At 34.1% G+C, this 10,810-nt stretch overlaps 2 protein-coding genes across 2 annotated transcripts; both read left to right on the top strand.

The window, feature by feature from the left end:
- Positions 1 to 769: 769 nt before the first annotated feature.
- LOC147372174 (olfactory receptor 6C3-like) lies at positions 770 to 1,729 on the top strand. Its single transcript, XM_086403618.1, has one exon. The coding sequence runs from the start codon at positions 791 to 793 to the stop codon at positions 1,727 to 1,729; it is 939 nt and encodes a 312-aa protein (XP_086259744.1). The 5' UTR covers positions 770 to 790.
- Positions 1,730 to 9,116: 7,387 nt separating this feature from the next.
- LOC147372173 (olfactory receptor 6C1) lies at positions 9,117 to 10,058 on the top strand. Its single transcript, XM_086403617.1, has one exon. It carries the CDS (start codon positions 9,117 to 9,119, stop codon positions 10,056 to 10,058), a length of 942 nt encoding a protein of 313 aa, XP_086259743.1.
- Positions 10,059 to 10,810: the final 752 nt, after the last annotated feature.

The raw sequence follows: 10,810 nt of genomic DNA, 5'->3' as shown, positions 1-10,810 counted from the left end.
AGTAAGTATAGCAAAATTTTAAAAATGAGATGACTGTAAATTTAAAGAGATGTAAAAATGATATAAAAGGACCAGTGAGTCATAGAAATGCAATATTGATATAGCTCTATGTGGTATTAATCAATATCGCTAATTTCTTAATTCTTTCTTTTAAATTAGAACTTTGTTCTTATTTATAAGCAAGGCAATTCTATTTTCATGTATATGTGATTATAAACACATTTATTTATTTTGGGCATATTGAAGAAGTATATACTAAGAAAGAAAAAATCATAGCTATTATTAAGCTCAGGAATTGTCATTGATTGGGTCATCAGTTGCCTTGAAACCTCTTAAGCCCATAAAGTTTGTACATAGTATCAGAACCATAACACAAAATTAGATATTTCAATCCTATAAGCACAGCATCCTGGAAACTAGAAACTAATGTCTTAATATTTAAACTACAGATTTGGCTAGCAAATATGGATGTATAAAATGTAATTAAAAGATATTTGCTCACATAGAAAATTTAGTCCTATGTAGAGGTTTTATGTCAAATCACTAATGTGGGGACTTTTAACATAGACCTGTAAATACATTTTTTTTCTCTTTAATAGACAATGGTAAAGTATTTTGCTTTAGTAGGAGTGAGTGGATATTGCAAAAATTCTTACAGGGAAAAAGGTCCAGTGCTTCCTTTAATGAGAGCTAATAATTCCAATATATAAATCTTCAATTCCTTTACTATTCACTTACTCTTTGTTTTGTTTTGTACCAACAGATTTGGCTTAAAGACAATAAAATCAGTATGAGAAACCACACAATGCTTACAGAATTTGTCCTCTTGGGCATATCAGACAACCCAGAGCTTCAGGTTGTCATTTTTATCTTTTTATTTCTGGCTTATGTATTGAGTGTTGTTGGAAACCTAACCATCATCATCCTCACTTTAACAGACTGTCGTCTAAAGACACCGATGTATTATTTCCTCCGGAATTTCTCCTTCTTAGAGATTACGTTCACCAGTGTTTCTATCCCCAGGTTTTTGGGGGCAATCATTACTAAAGTCAAGACTATTTCCTATAACAATTGCTTGGCTCAGTTATTTTTCTTCATCTTCATGGGTGTGTCTGAGTTTTTCCTTCTCACTGCCATGTCTTATGACCGATATGTTGCCATCTGCAAGCCTCTCCATTACACCACCATCATGAACAAGAAAATCTGCACTTTGCTGGTCTTTAGTTCATGGCTAGGGGGATTTCTTACCATTTTTCCACCACTCATGCTTATCCTTCAACTAGATTTCTGTGCTTCCAACATAATTGATCACTTCTCCTGTGATTACTTCCCCATTTTGCAACTCTCATGCTCAGATACGTGGCTTTTAGAGATGATTGGCTTTTACTTTGCTTTTGTGACTCTGCTCTTCACATTGGCATTAGTGATTCTATCCTACATGTGCATTATTACCACCATTTTGAGAATACCATCGGCTACTCAGAGGAAAAAGGCTTTCTCCACATGTTCCTCTCACATGATTGTCATTTCCATTTCTTATGAAAGCTGTATATTCATGTATGTCAAGCCTTCAGCAAAAGAAAGAGCTTCATTGACCAAAGGAGTAGCTATTCTCAACACTTCAATTGCCCACATGTTAAATCCTTTTATTTATACCTTGAGGAATGAGCAAGTAAAACAAGCTTTGAAAAACTTGGTTCATAAAGTGATACTTTCTAGAAATAAATGAAAGTGTGTATTAACATGAATGAATGCAATTTAACTTCTACAGTGTCCACCTAGCTCCATCTCACAGATGTCATCTGCACTGCTGAGCTCATTAGCTCAAACTTCCTTTTTAATGAAATTGACTATGCTGTGTCTTCCTTTCAAACTATCTATAGCTTCCATATAATCACGGATTTACAATTCCAAATAGAAAACCAGTAGCTTTAGAACATAAATTATTTTATCCATTTTTCTGAATAATAAAAAATCTCATGTTGAATAAAAATATTTAATATGGTAATTTCTAAAGGAGTAAACATAGCTACCATGACTCTAATGCCACCTGAAAATTTAACAGGAATTTCTTGAATAATATTTCTTCATTAGAGAGCATTTATTGCATTATGTATGCTGAATTAAGTATGTTCTGTTTCATATCTTATGGAATCTTACAGTTATATGGCAAATTGCACGTGTGCTCAGTGTCCGACTTTTTGCAGCCCATGGCTGTAGCCCACCAGGCTCCTCTGTCCCTGGGATTTCCCAGGCAAGAATACAGGAGTGGGTTGCCATTTCCTCTTCCAGGGGACCTTCCTGACCCAGGCATCGAACTTGAGTCTCCTGCATCTCCTCACTGGCAGGTGGATTCTTTACCACTGAGCCATCTGACAGGCTGTATGACAAATTAGGCATGATTATCCCATACACAAATGTGTAAATAGATGCTCAGAAAATTTGAGTGATTTGTCTGAGTGATTTGCCTAATTAGTCAATACTGCTACAGCTGTTTAGTCGTGTCTGACTCTTTGTGACCCCATAGACTATAGCCCCCCTAGGCTCCTCTGTCGATGCGGTTTCCCAGGCAAGAATACTGGAGTGAGTTGCCCTCGCCTTCTCCAATATAACCAATATGATACCTCAATTTGGAAAAGCAAACAAAAAGTGTTTATATGTGTGACTGTATACTTATTTGAAACTCTGTAAGGATCTGCAAATTTCGCACAGAGTTTACTAAGGACCTGAATGATTCTATTGCCTTTCACCCCCATGATATTATTTTTGTGTATTTACATTAATATAATTATAGTTTACTTATCCAAGGTACTAACTCCTAAAGTTATGCTTGGCATACAGATTAAAGCTTTAATCAAAACAAGATACTCTTCAATCTCTGTTGTGCTGAGCAAAAGGAGTAGGAAAAAAGTATGAACTATTAAACTTTTAATGTATAGCAGTATAATGGTAACAAAATTTTTTTACTGGAAGACAGATTAAAAATAATGGAGTTAATGAATGTAGTTAGTTAAATGTGGTAGATTACCAGTTTTAAAAAAAGACATAGAATATTTTGTAGAAATCTGTACTAGGAATTACGATAATTGGTTGCTAATATCTGTCTAAAAATGATGTCAAGGGAAAAGGCTTCACACTTAATGTTGTTTTTTTGTTTGTTTGTTTTGGTCTCATTGGATACTGTTCTCAAGCTTTCTTTTCTAATCCCAATACTAATGTGTTTTATGTTTTATATTCCTTCGTGTTTTGTGCACATTTCTGTTCTGGCAATTTTGATTCGCAGAATTAGTTCCCTTGAGCCTATATGAGAGAGAATAGATAAAACATTCAGTAACTTGTGCTACTTAAAATCTATGCAGAAACGATTCCAGAGGGTTTTTAAACACCTTATATTTTTTATCTTGCATATATTTACTTTTTCTCATTCTCTATTGTCAAATAAACATATCCTCTCTGAATAAAAGAGAAATTTAAGACAAAAACATTGACAATAGAAAGCAAATTTGTGCAATGAAAAGAAATGTTTTTTGCAGAAATGGATTACAACCATGGTAGTTGCTAATATGTTTATATTGCAGCCACTCGAATGTTAGCGAACTTGTACAAAAATCAGAGGTGAGTCTGGCAAATAGATAGCAGTGAAAGTCTCTCAAATTTTATCAGTGATTTATTACTTATCGCCTGAACAAATTAAATAGGATAAGAGCTTGCTATGCAGAGCAGGCGACTGTACTCAATCCTCTGTAATACCTGTATGGAAAAAGAATCTAAAAAAGAGTGGATGTATGCATATGTATAACTGATTCACTGTGCTGTGGAAGTGGTAGTGTTAGTCACTCAGTTATGTCCAATTCTTTGTGGCCCTAAGGACTATATAAGCCACTCCTCTGTCCATAGAATTCCCAGGCAAGAATACTGGAGTGGGTTTCCATTTCCTTCTGCAGGGGATCTTCCCGACCAGGGATCGAACCAGTGTCTCCTGAATTGGCAGGCAGATGTTTTACCACTGAGCCACCAGGGAAGCCCTCGCTATTAAATAAAGGCAGGTAATTATTATTTCTGTTGTTTGTTTCTAACTGAATATAGGCTTTGCAGTAATTTGTTTAAGAGAATAGACTTTAATTTCTGGTATATTCTTTGCTAGCTGTATAAAACATCAAAGGACAGAACCTAACTTAGCCTAGTTATTTATTTGGCAATAAAGATTGAAGTTTCATAGGTATGTTATAAGAGTTAAATGAAATAAAAATACAAAAGTTATTATTTTAGTGAAAAAATTGATACTTTTTCTAAAACACAACTGCTATGATTATCCCTCCCAGAGTTGAGAATAAATTACAATCAAAAAAATTAAAGTAAATAAAAATAATAAGTCTTCTTAACATATATTAAGTGCCACATGATTTTAGAATAATTTCATTTATGTTATTGCAATTATTTCTAAGAAATACTTTTGAAATTTCAACTCCATTTTAAACACAGAAAACTGAAGCTTAAAATATTAAATAGCTCATCCAGAGTCATACATCCATAAATGGCCCATTTGTATTTTTAATTCATGTTTTTCTTACCCCAATGCCCATATATTTTGTGTGATAATAATTTACCCTAGAATGCTATAACTAAGGAATTAATAGCATGTTAATAATTTTAACAATAATTATAATAATAATTTTTTAATTTACTTTCCCTTCATTGTTTAAGTTATAGATCACTAACAAATGAACTGAAAGTGTGAGGTTATGAATTGATATTCACCACAAACCTTCAAAGATATAAATGTTACTATTTCTGGACTTTTTATTAAATGTGAATTATTATCTCTTTTTCCCCTTGTGTTGTCTCTGTGAACACTGGTAAGTATGCTGAGAATTGAGCCTGCCTATCCCTATTGAAATAAAGAAATGTAAATTAATCAGATTTCTTCAAGGAAGTAGTCCTCTAAATAATTGTGAAAAAAAAAAAAAAGTATCTAGTGAAACAGTCCTTCCAACCACTTGACTGGTTCTCCTGAGGAGTCTTTGCTTCATTCAAGATGTGATAATTCTTAAAGGATCCTAGTGTCATGGCCCAAAGTTCAGAATGATTGAGCAGTGTCCAGGATAATATGAAGCCAAACTAAATGTTACATACGACATTTAATTAAACAACTTCCCTTTTCTTACTGCATTAACCTAAACCCTAAAACACAAAGTACAAAGAAATAATGATGCAGTGAATGAAGCACATTGCTTTTCTGGTATGATTTGTCAATGTTTTCTAACGACCTGCAATGAAGTTTACCTGAAGAAGAGAGAATTAGTAGATACAGTAAAAGTTGTACCAACTATACCTTCAAAGTCATTGCATTACTAAGAGATTTTTCCTCCCAGTGTACAAAAACATTTTTAAAAACAACAACAGCAAAACACACCAGAAATAAAATGGAACCAATCAAAGATGCCTATCTCAGTCTCTCAAAGGAATATCTTTCATTCCTTTAAAAAGAATGTATTCATTAATATGACGTCTCTTTTTCAACTTGGGTATCAAAGAAATCATAAATTTATCTACAGTTTCATTGTCAATGTTAACATGATAATAGGGGTTTAGGAAGGGCAGGACATAGGAATGTTTTCAGAATGACATTTTGAAGATGATTTGCAGTCATCTTATTAACAAATTAAAAATAATATTGCTGATTTTAATTTTGAATAGCTCAAAGAATCTGTCTCAAGGATTCTCAGAAAACAAGTAAGAATTGATTTTTACGAAATGAGTGGAAAGAAATACAAAGCTTAGTAACCTAAACTGCATTCTTCCAGAGGGAAATATGGACTTGCGTTCAGAAATAAAAGCCGAAAACATGAGTTAAATGCTTGGAGATATTCTTCATATTCTGCGTGAATTCATCCGTGGGATGGTTTAAATCTCTTGGAATCATATATACCCTGTTAAACACTGAAATGTGTTTCTTTCAAAAGGCTGATGAATGAAGGAATGAATGCTAATAATTTTTTATCATGCTTACTTGATGTTAGATGAATAAAATCCATTGCATTTTCATAATTTTTTACATACAAAGTTTCATATACCACTCCCAGTTTTCTGATATTAAATCATCTCTTGCTAGAGTTTGCTTCAGCCTGTTTTCTCTGGCCCTAGAAGACCGGCTATGTTAGTGTCCACTACCAGTAATGCTCATATGAATTCTTCTAATGTCTATTAATATCTTTCTTCACAGCTCTTCATACATTCTGTCACAAGTTTAGTCAGCAGCAAAAAGTGTAAATCCTGATATTATAATTCATCAAATAATTAAAATTTGAGGAAACTTAAGAGGAAAATGAATACATAATGAAGTTGAAATAGGCTTAAAAATGCAGTGCAATGACACATAGTTCATCATATAGTAGTAATAATATAATTAAAAAGAAACCTGACTCTCCAATGGCTGTAGGTATTGCAGAAATTTCAATCTTGAGATTGAAACCAAAATTTGTCAGTTTATGAGAATGTATTTTGTGAGTTCAAAGTGTTATGAAAAACTAGTGCTTTCAATGAAAGGCAAATCCTGATGAAGGAAGAGTGATGTTACTGAGCAGGAGTAGATTTCATTAAGAGAATGAACTGTAAAGAAATTAAGGACATTAATATTGAAATAATAATTTACAATTTTTAAAATTATATATCAAAAATTTAGCTTCCTTTACATGTTCTTTGTTATAAATTTACTCAATACAAGGTATTTAACTTAGGCAGATAATGCATCCTGAAAAGTAGGTAAAGTAGGAAAATATACCTTATAAATGAAGATAGAACTGACATGAAATATAGTCTAGAATTTGGCTTAAAAGAGCATTGCACTTAGTGGCAGTATGAAATTCAACAACAAACTCAGAAGTAATTACTTACATAGATAAGTGTTTATCTTAAATCTACTCTCACTATACTAGGCACTGGATCATGTTGCCATAGCTTTGAGGGTAAGACTTTGAGCTACATAGACTAGAGAGGAGTTCACAGGAGATTCTGTACTATGTGAGGTGGGTTTGAAAGGATGAATATAAATTCCTACAGAACTCATACCATGACTATTACATGTGTTTGGGAATAAGGAAGAAGGTGATTTGAAAATCATTCAAATATTCTACCCTCTATGCTAGTCACATACATATATTTTATTTAATACAAGCTTCACAGTCTTTCTCAGAAAGGTTATTAATATTAATGAGGAGCAGAGAAATGAAGTGGCTATTGGTAGCAATGTTGATGTCATGGCAAATATCTAACATGCCTCAAATGTGGTGATCAAATCCTAGCTGAAGATGAGAGAAGTGGGTTGTTTGTGGAAAGTAGGGGAGCAAAGATGGGTAGAGAAGGCAGATACATTGTGTTGGGAGAAGTGATCATGTACTCAAAGTGGAAGAATGAGGATAAGATTCACTTTCCCAGAATGCCTGTTGGGTACTCTACAGTCACGTGGTTCTACTATATTTTCATTGCTGTTGTTGCTATTGTTCTTAAGTGGCTCTCTTGGTGCTAAATTTATGCACTACTACTTATCTTAGATGTAAGTTTTTACATAATGCAACATCTAAATCCTGAATGTTTTCAGCTCAGTGGTTAGGGAATGTTTTCTCTATTGAACAAAGCCTTATAGGGGTTTTATTAAATGATAAGCATTTTTCAAAATGCTTTACATGTATTTGCTCATTTAATGGTCAAAATAACTTTCTGAAATAGACTTGTATTAGTGTGTATTTATAGATGGGCATGAAGGGTCTGAGTGACTTTCAGACCTAGTAAGTGAATTGGATTAAAACCTACATATCCTCACTCTTCTGTAATATCATTTAAATTTTACCCCCCCAAAAAAGAAAAATTAAAACTCACTATTTCCAAAACATACACAAGTAAACATATTACTAACATTTACTTTCTTGAAGGACAATTATCTTACTTATTAATCATCATCATAATAATAACAGAAAAGTAATATTTTAAATATAAAGGGAAATAGGTTGTATGAGAATAAAGTCCATAATGATGACACATAGTTATGCTGTAATATTATAAATTGTTGCCAGGGATTAAGATAATATCAACCTTAAGCTTACATGATTGTCTATCTCATTTTCCCCTCTATCTCTAAAACCTGCAGTTGCCAGTGGCTTTAGCATTTCTGACTTCCAGTGACGTAGTAAGAGTTGAAAAACCTGAAAGACTTCTTTGGTGGTCCAGTGGTTAAGACTTTGCCTTCCAATGAAGGGGGTGCTGGTTGGATTCCTGAAGGGGAATCTAGGATCCCACATGCATCACCTCAAAAAAAACCTCAACAGAAAAAGAATATTCTAACAAATTCAAAGACTTTAAAATCTTTTAAAACAAAGATTTTAAAAATGGTTCACATATAAAAATCTTAAAAAAAGGAAAAAACTGAGTGTCAACCTGATTTGCTGTTTTGTTGTTGTTTAGTCACTAAGTTGTGTTCAACTCCTTTGCAACCCTGTGGACTGAGCATTCCAGGCTCCTCTGTCCATTCCCAGGCAAGAATCCTGGAGTGGGTTGCCATTTCCTTTTCCAGGGATCTTTCCAATCCAGGGATCAAACCTGCTTCTCCTGCATCACAGGCAGATACTTTACCTCTGAGCCACCAGAGAAGCCAAGGACAAAATAGTCATCTTTTTATTTAAAAATTGCAATATCTTTTCCATTTTAAAGATTCTCAATATAATTATAATTTAAGTTACACAGGAGCAAAACTGTGTAGGCATTGGAATATTAGCACAAAGATTATTCTCATGAAAACTGGTGGGTATGTTTCTGAAAGTTCACAGGTAGTATTTGGTGTCAGAAAAAGTGTAGGGACAAATTATTGCTCTATAAGCTTTGTGATATTTACAGTTTTAAACTTCCCTTAATCAAAGAGTGTTTTACTTATTAAACTGAGGAAACTTAAGGATCAATGTCATTATCAATTTGCTTTAAATTTCCCCTGAAGGTGAAATGACATACTAATTTCATCAAATTCTAGGTCTACACTAGGATATTTGGTAATCCTCTCTTCTAGTGTTTTCCTTGTGCTTTCTCTTATAGGTCTCCTGGAAGGAGAAAAACAAACAAGCAACTGAAGAATGAGAAACCATACAGAAACAATAGAGTTTATCCTCCTTGGACTGTCAGATAACCCACAACTTCAGGTTGTGATCTTTGTCTTTCTGCTCATCACCTACATGCTCAGCATCACTGGGAACCTGACCATTATCACCCTGACCCTGCTGGATGCCCACCTCCAAACTCCTATGTATTTCTTCCTCAGAAATTTCTCCATCTTAGAAGTATCATTCACAACTGTCAGTATACCCAAGTTCCTGGCCACCATTATTACAGGAGATAAAACCATTTCTTTTAATGATTGCATTGCTCAGTTATTTTTTTTCATTCTCTTGGGAGTCACTGAGTTTTACCTTCTGTCTGCCATGTCCTATGACCGTTACATTGCCATCTGCAAACCCCTGCGTTACATGACCATCATGAATCACAGAGTCTGCACACTGCTTGTCTTCTCTTCCTGGCTAGTTTCATTCTTAATCATATTCCCTGCACTCATGTTGCTCTTAAACCTTGATTACTGTAGGTCTAATATTATTGACCATTTTACCTGTGATTATTTTCCTTTGCTTCAACTGTCTTGTTCAGACACAAACTTTCTTGAAATGATGGGGTTTTCCTGTGCTGTGTTTACTCTAATGTTCACTTTGGCATTAATAATTCTGTCCTATACATACATCATCAGAACAATTTTAAGAATTCCTTCTACTAGTCAGAGGACAAAGGCCTTTTCCACATGTTCTTCCCACATGATCGTCATCTCCATCTCTTATGGCAGCTGCATTTTTATGTACATTAAACCCTCAGCACAGGATAGGGTGTCTTTGAGTAAGGGAGTAGCTGTGCTAAACACCTCAGTAGCCCCCATGCTGAACCCCTTCATTTACAGCCTACGGAATCAGCAAGTCAAACAAGCCTTCAAGGACATGGCAAGAAAGACTATTTTTCAGAAGCAAATGAAATGATGTGCTATAATAAATTAGAGACATTTGGCAGGGCAACTTTAAAAAACATATAATCAAGAATTTTAATAACTTATTCAAATCACAGTGGCTTCCCTGTCAACCTTGTTTATTCTTTTTATTCCTAGAAGTTTAAAATCATATTTGTTTATATATTTCTCATTCAATTTAAACAACTTTTCTTATTATGTCTTTCTGACTCCCATTTTTCTGAACATTGTGTTAGTTGCAACTTCTTAAATTAAAAATTGTTTAATATAAATTCCTATTTTGAGTTTGGATGTGACATTTAGTTTACTCAACACAGGAAATATAATATGAGTTTCATTTATAGTATATTTGACAGAAACTCTTTTTTCCATTTTATAGTTTTTAAAGAATTTATCTGTTTATTATTTATTTTTTGACTGCACTGAATCTTCATTGCTACTCCTGGGCTTTCTCTCGTTGAGGCAAGATGGAGCTACTCTTTGTTGCAGTGCAGGGTTTCTTATTGCAATGGCTTCATTGTTGTGGAGCAAGGGCTCTGGACATACAGACTTCCATAATTGTGGTGCATGGCATCAGTAGTTGTAGCTGGTAGGCACTAGACTACTGGCTCATTAGTTGTGACAGAGGGACCTAGCTGCTTCATGGTATATGGGATCTTCCTGTCCCAGGGATTGTACTTGTGTCTCTTGGTTGGCAGATGGACTCTTAGCCACTTGAGACTCAGGGAAATCCCTTCACTATTTATCTGGGGGAAATGATTTTAA

This window comes from Bos grunniens, chromosome 5 (genome assembly GCF_055505025.1).
Source record: "Bos grunniens cultivar Pamir isolate PY7600 chromosome 5, Bosgru_T2T1.0, whole genome shotgun sequence".
NCBI lineage: Eukaryota > Metazoa > Chordata > Mammalia > Artiodactyla > Bovidae > Bos > Bos grunniens.
Note: the sequence above shows the minus strand (reverse complement) of the source record. Positions and strands in the feature narration are given on the sequence as shown.